Here is a 20,664-nt window from a genome sequence, read left to right on the forward strand (position 1 = left end):
TTCTAAACGTACATTTTGTGTAGATAATTTTGTTAAAATTCAGGTCAGTTACCTTTTTCATTGTTAAGAAATATAAAACGTGTCAATTAGATAAGATTTATCCTATTCAAAATCGGTATCGTAAAAACCAAAACACTGAACGGTAGTTTTATAAATAAGAACAAGTTTTGTTGTATGTTTTCGTAGGTTTTCATTACACAATCTGAAAGCGAACTCTGAGAGACATGAATAAAAGTTAGGCTTACGTTACGTTTTAATTACCGAGTTGTAATTTTACTAATATTTTTAACTTGATAACTGGAAAATCGAGGAAGGCTTGCTCACTATTTTATATATGTCATGGAAAACGGGTGTGGAGAGGCGATGTTCCCAACCCGTCCTGGTCTCGAATATTCAGTAAATATAATCAGATAAAACTGTTGTTCTTTTCAAGTCCATCAGGGAACAGATGTGTCGGAAAACAGGAAGAAGAAATGTTCAGCTCTACACTTGTGATGTAAGGTGACCCAATTTTGGCTTTGTCCTGGTTTCATTGTTATAGGGTGGTGAATTATGAACTTCGGCCATTTATTTCTGACACATTCCTTACCTATCCTGTTCAAATATTTTTTCCACAAAACGTCTATATTCTCTTTCCTTGTAGCCTGATCTGTTTAAGTGGATACATGATTGCACATTGTATTTGGTAACACTTTTTAATAACTGTATATGGTAGACAAATCTAAAATATTAAATATATTCTCTTTACGAGACAGTGCTTATGTAATAGCCAGAGCCATAGTTAAAAATTAATTATATGCACACAAATGAGGGCTGTAGTTAAAAAGTAATAACTGTGTAACAACCAGGGTTACTGTTAAAAACTTAGTGACTGGTTGTTTAATAATCAGGGCCACATTTAAAAAATTAATTTGTTTGTAATAATCAGGGCCACAGTTACAAAATTAATTATTTTTTGTGTAATAATCGGGGCTACAGTTACAAAATTAATGATTTTTTGTGTAATAATCAGGGCTAGTTACAAAATTAATGATTTTTTGTGTAATAATCGGGGCTAGTTACAAAATTAATGATTTTTTGTGTAATAATCGGGGCCACAGTTACAAAATTAATGATTTTTGTGTAATAATTAGGGCCACAGTTACAAAATTAATGATTTTGTGTAATAATCAGGGCCAAATTTAAAATGTAATAACTGTTTGTATAGTAACAAGGATTGAAGAAATATACGTTCAGAATTCTTGAAACGTTACAAATGTTACCAGTACAAAAGATGAAACAGTAATAATATTAAAAAATGAATGATTTATTCAAAATTCTCATTATTTTCTCAACAGAAACAAAATCTGTGTCTGCTTAAGAGATTTTTAAAATTCAATGTACAGGAAATGATATTAGTGGCATGTTTCAAATACACTTGAGCTACACTTCTCTTCTTCAAGGTTCAATTTCTCCCAGGAAAATTTGTTTATCACTTGAACATGAGAGAACTAGAAAGATCAAAAACTAAAGTTTAGAAACTAAAATGAAAACGATATAAATAGATCTCACAAACATTTCTAATCTATTAAATGTTTCAGGTTAAAAAATTACAAAAGTACAAACTCAATATTTTTCTTTGAAATTCACTACTAACAATGGATTTCATTCTTTTAGAAACAAAAGAACAACAAAAATTGTTAAAAATCACAAAAACAGAAAGATCTTAATGGTCAAAATTCATCAAAATTTTGTGTTAATTTGTTACAAAATGCTTTACTACAAATTCTGTAAAATAAACATATACCTACTGTCGACTAACTTGTAATTAAGAAATAACATTGATATAACAATGGAACTGAGTATTAAACTACATTCAATATTATAACCAGTTATGACAACAAATGTTCTTGCTTTAAACATGTTTAAAGTGAAAATTGGACAAACATTGATTTTAAAAAAATATACTTTCTTATCATGTAAAATCTCTAATCTAAAATAGTATCAAACTAATGATTTCTTGAAAGTCCAACCAACCTATAGGTTCTTCAGGATGAAATTCAACTTCATTTACAGATCCATTATGACCAGGTAATTTGTACAGAATTCTTCGAGATGTGGTGTCCCAAATATACACAAACCTATCAGAGGATCCCGAAGAAACTTTACTACCATCTGGTGCCCAACTACATCGTAACAAATTCTTTTCAAAATTGTGCTGATGACCCTGGAATATTTTTAAACACCTTTCTTGGGGAGCAAATGGACGGATATCCCAGATTCTTACTAGGAACAAAAACCAAAATTCAATTAAACCCCAAATAATTTCTAACTATAGTTCTAATTCTTAATATTTTACATCAAATTTATTGTACCATGAAAATACCTTAATGAATGTACTACAACAGAGTTGACATATATATATATAAATATTAACAATGATACAACTGAATGTACTACAACAGAGTTGACATATATATAAATATTAACAATGATACAACTGAATGTACTACAACACAGTTGATATATATATAAATATTAACAATGATATAACTGAATGTACTACAACACAGTTGACATATATATATATATATATATATATATATATATTAACAATGATACAACTGAATGTGCTACAACAGAGTTGACATATATATATATATTAACAATGATACAACTGAATGTGCTACAACAGAGTTGACATATATATAAATATTAACAATGATACAACTGAATGTGCTACAACAGAGTTGACATATATATAAATATTAACAATGATACAACTGAATGTGCTACAACAGAGTTGACATATATATATATATTAACAATGATACAACTGAATGTGCTACAACACAGTTGACATATATATATATATTAACAATGATACAACTGAATGTACTACAACACAGTTGACATATATATATATATATATATATATATATATATATATTAACAATGATACAACTGAATGTAATATGACACAGTTGACATATATGTAAATATTAACAATGATACAACTGAATGTGCTACAACACAGTTGACATATATATAAATATTAACAATGATATAACTGAATGTACTACAACACAGTTGACATATATATAAATATTAACAATGATACAACTGAATGTACTACAACAGAGTTGACATATATATAAATATTAACAATGATACAAGTGAATGTACTACAACACAGTTGACATATATATAAATATTAACAATGATACAAGTGAATGTACTACAACACAGTTGACATATATATAAATATTAACAATGATACAAGTGAATGTACTACAACACAGTTGACATATATATAAATATTAACAATGATACAAGTGAATGTACTACAACACAGTTGACATATATAAATATTAACAATGATACAAGTGAATGTACTACAACACAGTTGACATATATATAAATATTAACAATGATATAACTGAATGTACTACAACAGAGTTGACATATATATAAATATTAACAATGATACAAGTGAATGTACTACAACAGAGTTGACATATATATATATATTAAGAATGATACAAGTGAATGTACTACAACACAGTTGACATATATATATAGTAACAATGATACAACTGAATGTACTACAACACAGTTGACATATATATATATATATATATATAGTAACAATGATACAACTGAATGTACTACAACAGAGTTGACATATATATAAATATTAACAATGATACAACTGAATGTACTACAACAGAGTTGACATATATATAAATATTAACAATGATACAAGTGAATGTACTACAACAGAGTTGACATATATATATATATTAAGAATGATACAACTGAATGTACTACAACAGAGTTGACATATATATAAATATTAACAATGATACAACTGAATGTACTACAACAGAGTTGACATATATATAAATATTAACAATGATATAACTGAATGTACTACAACACAGTTGACATATATATAAATATTAACAATGATATAACTGAAAGTACTACAACACAGTTGACATATATATAAATATTAACAATGATATAACTGAAAGTACTACAACACAGTTGACATATATATAAATATTAACAATGATATAACTGAAAGTACTACAACACAGTTGACATATATATATATATTAACAATGATACAACTGAATGTACTACAACAGAGTTGACATATATATATATATTAACAATGATATAACTGAATGTACTACAACAGAGTTGACATATATATAAATATTAACAATGATACAAGTGAATGTACTAAAACACAGTTGACATATATATATATATTAACAATGATACAACTGAATGTACTACAGAGTTGACATATAAATATTAACAATGATACAACTGAATGTACTACAACACAGTTGACATATATTTATATTATAGAACAGAATGTGTGAAACAAACAAAATTATACAGTATAGTTTTATCTTAATAATAAGTTTCTTATGTGCGTGATCTAACAGAATACGAGTGATGAAAATAAATATTAATTATAAATTCACATACTAGTGAAGTGAATGGAAGTGGTTCTTAAGAAGAGAATTAAATGTATATGGAGTCCAAATGAAGAGATTCCTACTCACAAGAATTATCCATAGCATTAGAAAGCACGTAAGACCCATCTGGACTCAGAGATAACCCTGTGACTGTATCAGTGTGACCAGGCATTTTGTAAAGAATTCCATTTTTCCTTAAGTCCCAAACCTGAAAATACACAAAATACTGTACCACAAACAATTGAGAGTACATAAAGGTAAAGACCACGATATGAAGGCATAAGATTGAAATCATTGTCTCATAATGAAACTACTCATGGTAACATTGTCGGAAAGCACCCACATCCTGGTTATATTTACTAACAAAACTGTTCTAAAACCAGCCACATCTTGATTGTATCCATTTATACAACTGCCCTGAAAGTAACCTTCTCCTGGTTGTATGTGTTAACAAAACTGCCTTGTAACCAAGCATGTCCTACTTGTGTTTCATTAGAAGATTTTTCTGAAATCAGCCATAAAATATACTATAATTCATTATATAAAGCTGTCATAAAGTCAGGCATCACCTGCTCTCTAGTTCATTACAAAACTATCATGAAGTCAGACATAGCCTGTTCTCTAATGTATTACAAAACTTTCATAAAGTCAGGCATGGTCTGTTCTCTTTATCTAGTTCATTACAAAACTGCTCTGAAGACACGACCTGTACTGTATTTTATTACAAAACTGCCCTGAAGACATGACCTGTTCTCTATATCGTTACAAAATTTCCCTGAAGACATGGCCTGTTCTGTATTTCATTACAAAATTGCCCTGAAGACATGGCCTGTTCTCTATTTCATTACAAAATTGCCCTGAAGACATGGCCTGTTCTCTATTTCATTACAAAATTGCCCTGAAGACATGGCCTGTTCTCTATTTCATTACAAAATTGCCCTGAAGACATGGCCTGTTCTGTTTCATCACAAAACTGCCCTGAACACATGGCCAGCTCTGTAGTTCAGTATATAAAACTTTCATAAAGTCAGGCATGACCTATTCTGTAACTTGTGATAAAACTGTTCTAGTAAATTTTTTGGTAAATTCTTGAGCTGTTTAGAGTTCCTGATAATACTGTAGAAATAACAGTCAGGACCCATTCGATGTGAATAGATGTCTGATTGTGAAACAAATATAAAGTTGCTCCAACAATGAATACTGAAACTAGAACAGTGATAAACTGGCACTGTATGGTATTCTTTAAAGTCCTAGAATGGCTGGCATCAAACTTCACATATGACATTAAAAGTTGAACTATTAACCCAGTAATCTAGTGACTGTTGACCTATATAAGATATCTGTCACAAGTCTGGCATTCTAAACACACAATACAAATGTTATATGTCAGGTATATTTTGACATAGCCTTCTACAAATCCAACAGTACAAAGTGAAACTCAGGTTGAGCAAAAACAGATATTAGTACAGAACATTTATACTGAATGATAGCAGTACTGAAAAATTTATAATAACTTAGCATGATCACTAATTGATTCTTAGCTGAATAAACCTAGAATTGGTTTCTAAGTATTTCACAGTTCAATTAAAAACAATACCTTACAGGTTAGATATAACAAGCTACATCAAGTCTTAAATTATATGTCTAAAATAAAACAATTCATCAACTCCAAAAGTTATGTTTAATAGATTAACAATACAGGTTTTCAAGTTGTTGTATCACCAGTTAACTCAACTTTTCAAAAGGTCTCACACGTTTACTTATACAACATACAATTAATTCAAAACAAAAGGTCTGAAAGAACATATTTCATTTATTTTTTATGTTTCTGTAAAGTTAATTCAATAACAATCATTACAGAGTTCCTACAGAAAATATTCTAATATTATCAATAAACACTGTAGTGAACTTGCCCATGTTTCTATCAAGTACGTCAATACTAAAGGTTCCACTTCATACTGTCTTGTCACCTGGTCATTCAAGACTAACATTTACCTTATGTCACCTGGTCATTCAATACTAACATTTACCTTATGTCACCTGGTCATTCAATACTAACATTTACCTTATGTCACCTGGTCATTCAATACTAACATTTATCTTACATGAAGAGACCTAGTTTAATTAACCTTTTCTTTATCACATCAATTTACTGACGTGTGTTAAGTGATGAAAGACGTTTCTCAATCTAAGTTTGTATTTAATCTTATATTTCAAACGACAGCTTTCTACATCCACAATAATGAAGAAAAACTGACTTACTAAATTAATGGCAGAAAAGCACTGAGAATTAGACATTTGTCACAAAATCGTCACATTATATTATCATTACATTTTCTCATAGGTAAACTATAGCCCGGATATTTCTTAACAATAACATGTAATATAAAAAATTATATGTTACTATCTGACATTATGTGTATAAGTTACAACCAAATTATGATAAAACCAGCTAATACTTTGTTACTTCAGTTTTTACACATACTAAGTAAGGCTTTAATTTTAATAACATTAATACACTGGCAATATTTTATAATTTGTGCAGTATCTGTCACTAAACTTCATAATAATGAGGCCAGCAGTATCCATGTAAACCTGCTGCAGTAGTAGCCAGCAGTATCCATGTAAACCTGCTGCAGTAGTAGCTAGCAGTATCCATGTAAACCTGCTGCAGTAGTGGCCAGCAATACCGATGTAAACCTGCTGCAGTAGTAGCTAGCAATATCCATGTAAACCTGCTGCAGTAGTAGCTAGCAATATCCATGTAAACCTGCTGCAGTAGTAGCTAGCAATATCCATGTAAACCTGCTGCAGTAGTAGCTAGCAATATCCATGTAAACCTGCTGCAGTAGTAGCCACCAGCATCCATGTAAACCTGCTGCAGTAGTAGCTAGCAATATCCATGTAAACCTGCTGCAGTAGTAGCCAGCAGTATGCATGTAAACCTGCTGCAGTAGTAGCCAGCAGTATGCATGTAAACCTGCTGCAGTAGTAGCCAGCAGTATCCACGTAAACCTGCTGCAGTAGTAGTCAGCAATATCCATGTAAACCTGCTGCAGTAGTAGCCAGCAGTATGCATGTAAACCTGCTGCAGTAGTAGCCAGCAGTATGCATGTAAACCTGCTGCAGTAGTAGCCAGCAGTATCCATGTAAACCTGCTGCAGTAGTTGTCAGCAATATCCAAGTAAACCTGCTGCAGTAGTAGCCAGCAGTATCCATGTAAACCTGCTGCAGTAGTAGTCAGCAATATCCATGTAAACCTGCTGCAGTAGTAGCCAGCAGTATCCATGTAAACCTGCTGCAGTAGTAGCCAGCAGTATCCATGTAAATCTGCTGCAGTAGTAGCTAGCAATATCCATGTAAACCTGCTGCAGTAGTAGCCAGCAATATCCATGTAAACCTGCTGCAGTAGTAGCCAGCAATATCCATGTAAACCAACTGTTGTATTAGCTACCTTTATCAATATTTAAACCCACTGTTATATTTAAAGTATGCAGAAAGTAATGTTCATGTTTAAGATGTTTTAAGGTATATTTCTTCATCAGGTGAGCTACCCAGAAGTCCACAAACATAACATATTTTTATTACGAACCACAAACTCACTTTCACAAAGTTATCAATACCACTCGTGATGATCTGTTCTGCGGTGTCGTTGAAGGTTATCGCAGTGACTTGATACGTTTCTTGGAACGTATGGACTGCTCCCCTCTTCCTGTAATCCCAAACCTAAAACAACATAAAACACATTACTAATAGGAAATACTTGTATGTACGTTAAATAAAATTAAACACCATAACATCTTAAGTAAACAAACTTCAAGGAAACACGTCCGTTTTTCTTTAAATTGAATTCCTTGGATATTTAACATGCTGTTCTAATGTACAGTTTTTTGTATCATGAGCACATTTGGTGTTAATTATACGGATGTTTAAATGATTTAAAAAAGAATGTCATAATTACAGTTCTGTTTATCAGTAACAAAGTTGAATCAAGAAAACCACTGAAATTTGTATCTTTTAGGTAAAATACGGTTACAAGGCCTTTTCTTAACAGGAGGTCACATTCATGTCGTTCTGTTAAAGAACACTTCTGCATATGTTTGTAATGTAACTTACAGTACCCTCCTTAAATGTTGTTCCAAATGAGAACACGTGGAATTTCTGTCATCATTACACGGTGGTAAATCAGGTTACTTCTGGTCAAACCTCCAGTCATGCTTAAATTACACATTTGGTATTAAAACAAGCCATCAGTGTCATAGGGGCTTCAAACGCAGTCCTTAACTACTAAACGAGTGAATCGCCGAAAAACAGATGAAACTTGTCTTGAAAATCATGCATGAATTGTTTCAGTATCCTGGAGATGATAATCTGAGGCTGTGGAAGAGTTGAGATGGTGCAAACAGAACCAATTCAACAGCTGAAGAGGTTGTCCACACCGCAATTACAGTGTTTAATACAACTCTGACTTCCATAGTTAAGAACATAGCTAGATGCTAATCTTATGACTCAATATACAGAATTACTGAAACATGCTAGTAGGATGATAGCACTGCAAAGAGTACAAAGTAGGAAACTATTTATAACTCACAACTAGATCTGATGAAAGAAACAAGCTTTCACAATAATAATCAGGAATCAGAAACTAAGGTTCCAAACATCTCTGTAGACCAAGACCCTCAACAAAAATGTCTAAACGCCTAGGTTTTCATTTTCACGTATATTATACAATATTTGGATAAGAGGACCATGAAAGAATGATCCTGAGAGAGAGAGAGAGAGAGAGAGAGAGAGAGAGAGAGCGTGTGTGTGAGAGATACCCCTTAACAAACAGCTGTGATGTAACTGTGACTGTATGTGACCTAGATCCTGAGACAGGCCAAAAATCAAAAGTTAACATGAAGAAAAAATTGGAAGTGCACAAAATATCAGTTCAAGCTGTTTTATATATGAAAAAACTGATAAATGTATCACTGGTTTACTGCTACTTCTAAATACTGACCTTAACGGTACAGTCGTCACTACCACTGCACACGAGCTGAGGCCCTCGTCGAGCAACGTGACAACAGTTGACATAGGAGGTGTGGCCTCGAAATTTCTTCATCCTAATACCCACCTCACAGTCCCACATACTAACTGTTTTATCTGTTGAAGCAGTGAATATGTTCCTGGAGTAATAAGCACAACAATCAGTATTTCAAATCAAAGTTAACAACTTCAAATGTTATTCAATTTAACAAGTCTTGTATAAATTATATATCATACTTTAATATAACAGCACCTGTAAGAAATATATATAAATAACAAACAATACAATAAAACAGTAGCCAAAAATAGTGTTTCTTAAACAGACCATTAAGAAACTTAGAATATTCTAGAATCCTTTAACAATTAGAAAACACAAATTTGGCAACAACAGTGTTTGATTAACACTACACATTAAACATACAGTGTACACTCTGACTTTAACATCACTTTGCATCAGTTCAATGGAGAGTTTCATATTCCACAGTATTTACATATGTTATTCTTTAAACATTAAGTTTTTTACATTTAGGTACAAAGCTACAAAATGGGCCATCTGATAATCACAAAACCTGATTTTCAGTTTCTAGTGTTGTAAGTTCACAAACTGTGCTAACAGGGAGAGAGACAAAAACATTAAGCTCCAAGAATAGTTTCAAGTTAAAGCCAATATGTGAAAAACATAAATTGTTGTTTTATTTCAAGACAATAATAGCACTGCACAACAAAGTGTTTGTTTCTTGAACACTGTTGGGTGTTCCTTATAGATTTTTGGCTGCTGATCACAAAAATCACATCCAAGTTTGCCCATCACGCATACCATTTCATCGAAATCTTCAGTTTTACCAGGACATTGCTACAATGGAAAAATTATATCAGGGCAACTGGAATCTGTCAATGCTTGCTGACTACTGTTGGACACTGCAATGTGATGCACTGGACATTGAATACAAACAAAAATCAGGAGCAGAACATTTTAATGTTGACCTTAATAGCATATTAGAAACAAACACAATTAAATAAGTTATTGCCGGTAAACAGTTAACTGTCTATTTCTCAAAGTTCCTACGTGATGAAGCAAAACCAAAACTATATTTGTACATACCCACCAGGTACCTGTCACAATCAGCAAAAACCTTTCAGGAAGCAAAACTTTTAAAAAAATGGATGTAAGAACTGGGTTTACTGATTTGTTGGGAAGTGTGGAATGAAGAATCAGGGCTTACTAGGCCTGATACCGACAGAAACTGTACGCTACTTCGATACCGACAGAAACTGTATGCTCTTTTGATACCGACAGAAACTGTATGCTCTTTTGATACCAACAGAAACTGTATGCTATTTTGATACCAACAGAAAATGTATGATATTTTGATACCGACAGAAACTGTATGCTATTTTTGCCTTAAAAAATGACACTAGCACACAAATAAATACTTAGAATATGTAGCTTAAGACCTATACAAGTCCATACAATTCCTAAAACCACCCATTTTCAGTTTTAAGAACTGATTTTAGGAGACCCTAACTTGTCCCTCCCGATAGATTGAAGGGTAACATGGGTCAAACTTGGTTGATATAGGAATGTCACAATGTTGTTTATTTAAAAACAGAACTGTTCACAGATACATTACGAGGAGAGTTATGGCAATTTAAGTTAGAAAAAACTGATTTGCATTAATGGATGTTCAAGTTAGGAAGATGACTGTTACTTAGTGTTAAACAACTAAACAAACTTATATTATATTATAATATAATTGTATATTATATATAATGTGGATATAACACCCTACAGTAGTTGTGTAAAATATTTAATATTTTATATGTAATGTAAGAATACTTGAATTTTCTGTGAATCAAAACAAATGGTCCAACACTAGAATAAAAAACACAGTCCACTTTCTCTGATGACCATAACTGTGTCCAGCACCATAATTTCAAATCAACCCTGTATTTTGTGCTTCAAGTATTAATTTGACATTCCAATGTCATACCAGTATGTCATTTTATGACCTCATGTAGGAATGACTTTTAAGAAATGAATTTTTTCTATTGTGGAAAAAATTTCATAGTAAGTGTAACCCTGTGTTATTTTATCTTACAACCACTTACTGGACTTCTTAACCCTTTCAAGACTGGTCAGCACTTTAAGAGATAGTGAATTTATTTGTTTTTGGTTGTTTTTCATTTATGATTCCTGTTACTGGTTAGTTTTCTATGAAGTTTAAGTTATATTACAAAGGCATCGTAGTTTAGTCTGTTAAAGCCTTAAATCTTGAATATGTACACATATCAAGTTCAAAGGTTAAACAAACTTACAAATTTTAACTCTATTTCAACAGTTCTTCACTCAAAAATACTTTAGAATGGACAGTTTATCATTCTATAACATTTAGTGTATAATTCTGAATATAAAAAGTTATAGCTTCCACACAGCTCCTAAGAGTTTCAACACCTTTAGGTTTTTTCTATCCATCTCAAGTTAGAAGATTTTTATTTGCTAAGAAATGTTAGAATACAATTAACCAAGTCTTCCTTCTTTCAATTCTATTCCTCATGTGAGCTGATAAAAGTGTTGGGAAAACTACTGATGAAGAAACAGCTTTGAAAATAGCCAGAGACTACATTTAATACAGAGCAGATTATAAACTATTTATATGTCAGTTCAAACTGATTCAAGTAAGAAGAAAGTTACGGTTTCATGAGAAAGTGATAAAGACCAATGAAATTTAATGAGAAGTTATGAGAAAACCACAGAAACTCAACATTAAGAGTACCCTTCTGACTGCATCCTCTATATCAAAGTTCCCTTAACATAACAAAACCTAGATTTCATAATGACAATACTGTATTTCTGAATTATAAGGTCCCCTTTTGTTTGGTATATGCAGGACATGGGTGATTGTGAGTTGCATGTTGCCATGACACAGAACATTGTCAACAGCAGGATCTCAGGGGGTGGATAAGTTGTGTCCATTTTTTTTTATTGGTCACTAAGTGTCAAAGTACTTATCTTCAGAATTTGAACTGCTAAACCTCTCACATTTATTTTATTTTTATTTTACTTTCAACAACTCAAGTAGAAATCCACTGAAAATAAAGCAATAAATCAACAATTGTGTCATTAGTCTGTTTATGTCTCACATTAATACAATCTTCTTGAGAATAACATAAAGGACACATAGAAATAAGCCAACTTGACCTCTGCTTTGAGAAGACAATGAGGAATTTATCAGCTAAGATATCCTACAGTGTTTACAACAAGAATTCCCCAGAATAATAAAATTGCATTTTGAATCTATATAAACATTATTTTTTTACAATACATGGATCAGAGCTATTCCAATAAACATCAAATGTGTTTGAATATGGCCCATCCTTCTGGGATGTTTGAAATTTCACAGCATACCACACAGGCATACATTACCTATTTTATTGAGTGCTTGTATAGAGAATTAGACAAAAGACACTGCGTTTAATTGGGAATATCGAGATGCCCATTACTGTGACATTTATTTTGGTTACAAACAGTAGAAAAAGAAAGGTGCCTAATAATTGAGGTTCTACTGTATTAGAATTTCTATAGATTCTTTAGACATTCCACATGGTTTCTGTAGCTAGACATTAAGTAAGCCTTGTTAGGTAGCAGTCACACAATACTGCTAGACATTAAGTAAGCCTTGTTAGGTAGCAGTCACACAATACTGCTAGACATTAAGTAAGCCTTGTTAGGTAGCAGTCGCACAATACTGCAGTGACACAACCCCCTTTCTTTTTACCTAGTTTTGTTAAGATTATAATATTCAAACAATAAACATCAATACAAGAATTTATAATTATTTAAACACAAAGTAAATAAGCTGAGACAAAGTTATCAAAAAGTTAATATTTTATGGTAGGTACTAAAGAAATTGTTATGAAGGCAACTTAATATTTCTTTCAGTGTAATAAAATTTAAAATATTCTCAAACTAAAGGAGAAACCTATTTACATATATAGTATTTGTTCAAATACAATGTGCACTTAATTTTGAAAATTTGGTTTTTCAAACAACAATTCTACAAAATGTATCGAATACTTTCTAAACATGGCCAACGACTACAGGTATATTAAACATTTTTGAAAATTTTACAAAACTTATTGGAAAGTTTATTCATGGTAATACACTAAGCTAATCATTCATCTTCACATAACCCTTTGTCATTACTAGAACTGTAGCTATCATCAGTCTATGCTTTATCATTTTCTGACTCACACAATACGTCCTCACCAAACCCAACAATTATATTGGATGTGCAACTTTTTAATATATTTGATGATGTATTGGTGTTTTTGTTTGTTTTTTTTTCAGTTTTGCCCAAAGCTACACGAGGGCTATCTGCACTAGCTGGCCCTAATTTAGCAGTGTAAGACTAGAGGGAAGGCACTAGTAACCATTACCCACCATCGACTCTTGGGCTACTCTTTCACTAACAAATAGTGGGATTGACAGTTACTTTATAATGTCCCCATGGCTGAAAGCATGTTTTGGTATGACAGGGATTCAAACCTGCAACCCTTGGATTATAAGTCAAGTGCTGGGTCTATATTAGTGGAAGCCTCAAGTAAAACACCCAACAAAACTAAAAATATACAAATTTGATGTACAGTCAGTTTTTTGGAATGTATTTGAAGAAAAAAGTGCATACTATGTTCAGAGAGTGCAGTAGTAACCTTTGCCTCACCCTGCATTTAAAAGATATAAAATTACTTTCGACCAACAATGTTGTTAAGTTTGAACACTTTAAAGTTCCACCAAACCCAGATTATTATTACCAAATATACTGTCAAATAGCCTGAATTTTTCTTAAAAAACAAACAAACAGCATCTAGCAACAAAATCTCATAAATTTCAAGACATACAAAACAATATAAGGTTAACATAGCTTGTACACATCCACAGAAAATTGTTCTGTATGAATTGTACTAAAGCTTGTATTTATGGATAACTTTAAGCTCTGTTATTGTTTTTAGTGCACTGGTTGGGGTTAAAGTACACGTGTCATGACCTTCAAACATTAAACACAGTATTACGTATTTGATATCAGGATCACCAACTTCTCTAAACTGGTTCAGTTACAGTAGAGAAGTAAATATTAAGGACTTTAAAACACCAGATGTGCACTTCTGAGGTTCCAGTGGTTGTGCAAGTGCAACATGAAATTTGTGCAGAGGACAAGGGTAATTCTAGTCTTCACACAAACACCACCTTGCACTGTGATTTGTCGAAATCTGAGTTTCAGAATAATACTGTCAGTTCACAGATATGTTGAGTACAAATAGTTTTATAGCACATTTGAGTTTCTGTGCATAACAGACTTGTACATTTTAATAACAAGCTTGTCGCATTTTGCGTAGATAAATAGAGTATACTCAGACTTACAGTCAACATTCCTTCTGAAATATGGGGTCAGTTTAATCAATGAATATTTCATAAAAATTAAAACAAAAGAGGTATATTAAGGTTATCACAATCAAACTACATCTAGGAAAGAATTCCTTACATCTATTAAAAAAAAACAACAACTTACATTCCATCTGTTGAGAAGTGTAGGTCAAGAATTGCCCCGGTATGGCCAGACATCACAGCAAAGTTTTCACATTCTCCGTAGGTATTCCACAGGACTTAAGATAAATAAAACTGACTGAAAATTCTCAACTTAACACCAAAATAATATTATCGTGCCTTATATTTAAACTGATAGAAATACTAAAATATGCATTGTGTTTAAAAAATGCTAAAACTACTTTAGATAAGAATGATCAAAATAACATGTAACAACAGTTACAAGTTTAAAAACTCCAATAACAGCCAAACTTACATTCTGAAAGCATGATAATGGCTACAATAGTTAGAAACTCCAAATTGTAGTTTTCTCCTCCCAGGAGACCACAAATAATCTTAAAATATTGCCCGATGCAACAACCTGAGTGCAGAATGTTGTTACTAAGTTTCACATTACTGTAAACTCTCAACTACTTACACTTAGAATGCATTCTGTAAACTTTTCTTCATGAATTAAAGATTATTTGCAACAATTCGTCACACAGGAGGTATCTTGTGCACCTGATAATCAAAGACAGGTTTTGTATGATCAAGAAGAAATTGTATTCTGGCTGGTCTACCATATCTTAAGAATGTTTCGAACCCTTGTCTTCCAGTTTCATATGGTGTTTAAAATAACACTAAATTATTTAACTTGTGTGTTTAAATTCTGAAGAGGAACGGCAACCATACATTCAGCATGATTTGTGTTTTTAAAATATGATACTTTTTAAGGCTGTAAAACTATCCAGAGATATTCAATTTATATATATATATTGTGCACTTTCAACAAATTTCATAAAGTACATATTATAAAATTTAATTTTCTACAATAAAAGCATTGCTTCAGTCTATCCTATATATCTTTAAAACTTAAACAAGTTAGTGTTTCTAAAGTAGAATGTTCTGAACCCTTTAGTGACTTGAATGCTTTGTGGTACAACATTTATGAATAATTTTTGATGTATTATAAAATTAAAAATTGATTTTCATTGATGTTTTTCTGACGAACACAACTTCATACTTCTTGAACACTAAGTGTTTTCCTCAAAGCTTAACTCCACCTTTTGCTTCCGTAGTGGTTAAGGTGACAATTTTTAAATGTTTCTTATGTTGAAAAAATTCAATACAGTTTCTGAAAGAAAGATCTTATGGTGGTTCAAGATGTTAACATAAGAAACTGACCATTTATAGTATACATGGGCACTGAATCAATCAGGTGATTGTCCAAAAGAGCTTGTAATGTCATAACAATGTCACAAAAAAGAAAAAATGTATGAAGAAAACCTTGACAGTATCGTCATGAAAGGGTAGGCAAGCTGAGAAACATACATTCCTATAGGACCACTACAGTTAAGTGGGTGTCAGGTACTGAAAGGTTTCTCACTTGTTCAGTCTCATCAGCAGAACTCTACCCACAGTTGTTGAGATCAACCTTTCACTCACTTTGTTTTGATAATTCAATAGATTTTAATACAACAAAAAAGTGTACTTTTAAAACAGTGAAGCCAAAAGTGAACAACCATAATATGGGCTTTATGAGAAAAAGTACCGAACCCACAATTAGACATTGTCTCCAAACCCACAATTAGACATTGTCTGGTTTGGTATGTTGTCAACCACTACAATATTGTAGAATGAACTATAATTAAAAATATATGTATTTTCAAATATCAATTTACCATTAAAACACCTACTGAATGTTTTGTATTACACATGTATAAGCAAGTGCCTTTATTTAAAACAAATCTTATCGGCCAGCTTTACTCGATATATCTTCTCAATATTATAAGTACATGTGCTTACAACACTTGTACGTTGTCACTTGTAGAAACAAAAAACATTATATACATATTAGATAAAATTAAAAAGTTACGTTTTAATATTTTCATTCTCAAACACAAATCATGTAACATTACAGAAAGATTTTGATAGTTTTTATCTAAATAGCTCTTTATGTAAAGCAATGGTAATTAGACTCAAAGAAATTCTTAGACACAAACAACATAATGTTTTTCTATTCTAAAAATAAACATTACTGTTTAATCAACAATAAATACAAAAACAGCTTAAGTGTTAATAACTACACAACTTACAGATCTGTCGATCAAATCCTGCTGACGCCAAGAACGTACCATCTGGCGAGAACTTAGATGAAAATATTTCTCCTTGATGTCCAACTAACAACATAATGGGAACATCTAAACCAGAAGTTCGTGGAGGACCCTGTAGAAAAATTATGATATTTTTCTAAGTATTGTTTTCTTGAAACAGTATAGAGAACCAAGTAACAATTAACAAACTCTCATGAACGTACAAATATAACATAAACTCGTGAACATACAAATATAACATGAACTTTCATGAGCATACAATTATAAATTCTAATTACCATAAAAATGTAACAATGAACTCATAAACGTACAAATATAACATGAACTTTCATGAGCATACAATTATAAATTCTAATAAACATTAAAATATAATATGAACTCTGATGAACATACCAATAATGTGAACTTTCATAAGCATATAATTATAAACTCCAATCAATATAATAATATAATATGAAAGATACAAATATAAGATGAAGTCTCATCTATACCTACTGCCTTGAATACTATGACAGTCCTCTGCTTGTGTGCCAAGTCTCCTTGTTCAAGCACTATGTTATCTACAATAGCACTGACTAGTTCAGTTCAACTTACGAATTATTTGTTAACACTTAAAAATTTACAAAGGGCTACTGATCTACACTAAAAATGACATTTACATGTTCAATGGTGAAAATAGTCATGTTAATCCATTTGAAACATTAATATCAGCCACCTGTAGACTGTAGTCTAAATCCTGCATACGTTGTAAAAACTGAAACCTACTAACACCTTCCCTAATTCATCATACATGGATGTCACATGTTTACAATTCATGTCTCTGCATCATAAGCCAGTCAACAATAAACATCTTGTACATCTAGTGTCAAGTGACTATAAAGTTAAACCAGAGATTACACTTAAACAAAATAACTGCACAAAATGTAAGCAAAAAAAAACTTACAACTTACTACTGATATAAGTGATGTGTGTTGTATAAAAATGACAATATCTGTTTCATGTAATGATTACATACCAATAGGTGTATATAATCATACATACGGAAAGAAATACATGTATCAAAAACTACAATTTACGTGAATCCAAACACTCATTTCTGCACGTGAAGAAAGAAAATTATTGAACTGGAAACTCCTGTCTCCACGGAAGGAAGCAAATACCCTAAAACAAAGCTTACTGACCACATGCAAGAGTACAATGCCCTAATTAATGTTGCCCAAAAAATAAGTTTAATGTTATAGCATTGATGTCTTCTTCTAAACAAAATAGATTCAAGAAGAAACACCAGAGAGTATCATCCTAAAAGTGACAGACATAAACGGATATTCTGGTCCAAAACCTCTTGCTGCTTACGAGTAAACATAAAACATACAACTCAGACTGTTGCTAAAATGTACAGATAAAATGTTCTGAACCCAGAACCCCTGAATACTTTACTATGGGTGAGAATACCCATTTGCAAAGTTAACATTTTTCAACATTGAAAATTATTTCCTGTAGGTATTTACCTCACCCCTCACAGTTATCCTCAATTTGTACTGCTTTCTGTTGGTGCAAATATTCAGTGTTCCCACCTCCCACTTCTACATATCCACCTGTAAATGATCATACCAACAGGAACATGACACAAATCCTGTTGTAACTAGCAAGCTGTGAACACTCATTAGTCACTTTTCAACTCATAAGAAAACCTACACCACATATCACTAGAAGTGGGGAAGCTGGGTGGGAAAAGTGAGAGGTGAGTATCTGTAGGAAATAACTAGGATTCCACACTGAAATGATGGAGGGTGGGTTAAAAAACACAACCCTTTTAGGAAGTACCCAAAAAGAGACCAGGAGGAGAGAAAACATCATACCTCAGCAAGAGACTGCACCATGTATGATTCAGGTATACTCTTTGCCATTTTAAAACTGTTACAAACCTGAAAAAAGGAATCCCATAATATATATTACCTATTAATGGAACTGCTGGGTGTTGAGTAGTTATGGTGCAAATGACCATTGTGGTAGTTCAGCCTCATCTAACATCTGGAGACATCTGGAATTGTACATCAGTTCCATAATGGGCAGAAGACCAGGAATTGGTAGAGAAGGTGAGTTTTTGTGTCAAAATCTGTCTTCACTTGTACGTACTTCGAACCCAACTGAGAACTGATCCACTACAAACCAACATCAAACACATGGTAGGAAAGGGGAAATCCATGGTTTAATAATTTACAGATGTAATAATAAATGACATTGTAACTTTAGGTATGATATCTGTAAACTTACCTCTATAGTTCTTATATTCCCATCTCTTCTCTTAACAATAACTTAATCTTTTAATGCATATAACTGTGACATGTATTCATATTTCTATAATGATACCAGAATACAAGTATGCTGTGAAATATTTTAAAAGAGAAATATATGAATTGGGAGCATAGTACATGCCTACATTTATAGTGTGTGTAATACGTGCCGACATTTACAGTGTGTAATGCGTGCCGACATTTATTTCTGCTGTTTGTAAACAGTTTTTCTCGTTCTTCAACTAGAAAAAGATAAACAGTCACCATGTGAATGTAATGATATAAAAGGGGAAACTGTCAACAGTACAGTATATTACTATAGACTGTATCATCAACCAGCATGTTAGTCTACGTTAAGGCCATGATTTCGCCGTTACGCAATATATTAATATTGATGGTATTACTGGTATAGTAATTTATTGTTACAGTTAATGTTATATCAGCTACTAGACAAAATTTGTATTACTACTATTATTAATGGTACTGTTATTATTAATAGCATTACTTACGACTAATACAATTAATAATAATAATATTAAATTTCTAGAAATTACAGTATTAATAATATTACAGTAGTCTTACCGATTGAACTACCGATTTACGATTGCTATCAGATATCGCAACAACATCATTTCTTATTCGTTTAACTGGAACTAGCGCTCCTTCCTCAGCTTTTCGTTTTTCCGGAAAAGACATAATTAGTTTAAAATTTAATGGAAGCTCAAATGTTAAAAAGAAAAACTTTTATTTATTCAGGCCTAACTTTCACAATTCACGATAACTTTCAGTTTATATGCTACTGACAGCGTCCTCTATCTGTCAATCAAAATCTTGGTTTTAAGCATTTTAAAAAGTATAATTATGAAATATTCTGAGCTCTTTAAATTTTTAATTAACCATAAAACTACACCTTGAGCTATCTACACTCTGCCCACCACTGGTATCGAAACCCGGTTACTAGCGTTTAAGTCCACAAACATATCGCTGTGCCACTGGTGACCTGTTTCAGTTAGTACAAAGTGTTATATAATAATAAATAAAAGTACAGCATTATTTTCTAAACTTATAATGAACGTTTCATTATGAATTTATTTAACTAAAATGCACAGTCGTTTTATAAATGCTGTTTGAAATTTTATTTGGTCTATGGTATTTTTAGATACACTGATTTA

General features: G+C 32.0%; 1 protein-coding gene across 1 annotated transcript; it reads right to left on the bottom strand.

Annotated features, from left to right (window-relative positions):
• Positions 1–1,285: 1,285 nt before the first annotated feature.
• Positions 1,286–20,312, bottom strand: LOC143246705 (U5 small nuclear ribonucleoprotein 40 kDa protein-like). Its single transcript, XM_076493791.1, has 8 exons — positions 20,075–20,312; positions 17,181–17,310; positions 15,071–15,164; positions 9,478–9,643; positions 8,079–8,201; positions 4,563–4,683; positions 2,017–2,265; positions 1,286–1,490 (listed from the first exon to the last, which is right to left on the bottom strand). The coding sequence occupies exons 1-8, from the start codon at positions 20,186–20,188 to the stop codon at positions 1,438–1,440; spliced, it is 1,050 nt and encodes a 349-aa protein (XP_076349906.1). The 5' UTR covers positions 20,189–20,312; the 3' UTR covers positions 1,286–1,437.
• Between the last annotated feature and the right edge of the window lie 352 nt (positions 20,313–20,664).

The sequence above is a fragment of the Tachypleus tridentatus genome, chromosome 3 (genome assembly GCF_004210375.1).
Source record: "Tachypleus tridentatus isolate NWPU-2018 chromosome 3, ASM421037v1, whole genome shotgun sequence".
Taxonomy (NCBI): Eukaryota; Metazoa; Arthropoda; class Merostomata; order Xiphosura; family Limulidae; genus Tachypleus; species Tachypleus tridentatus.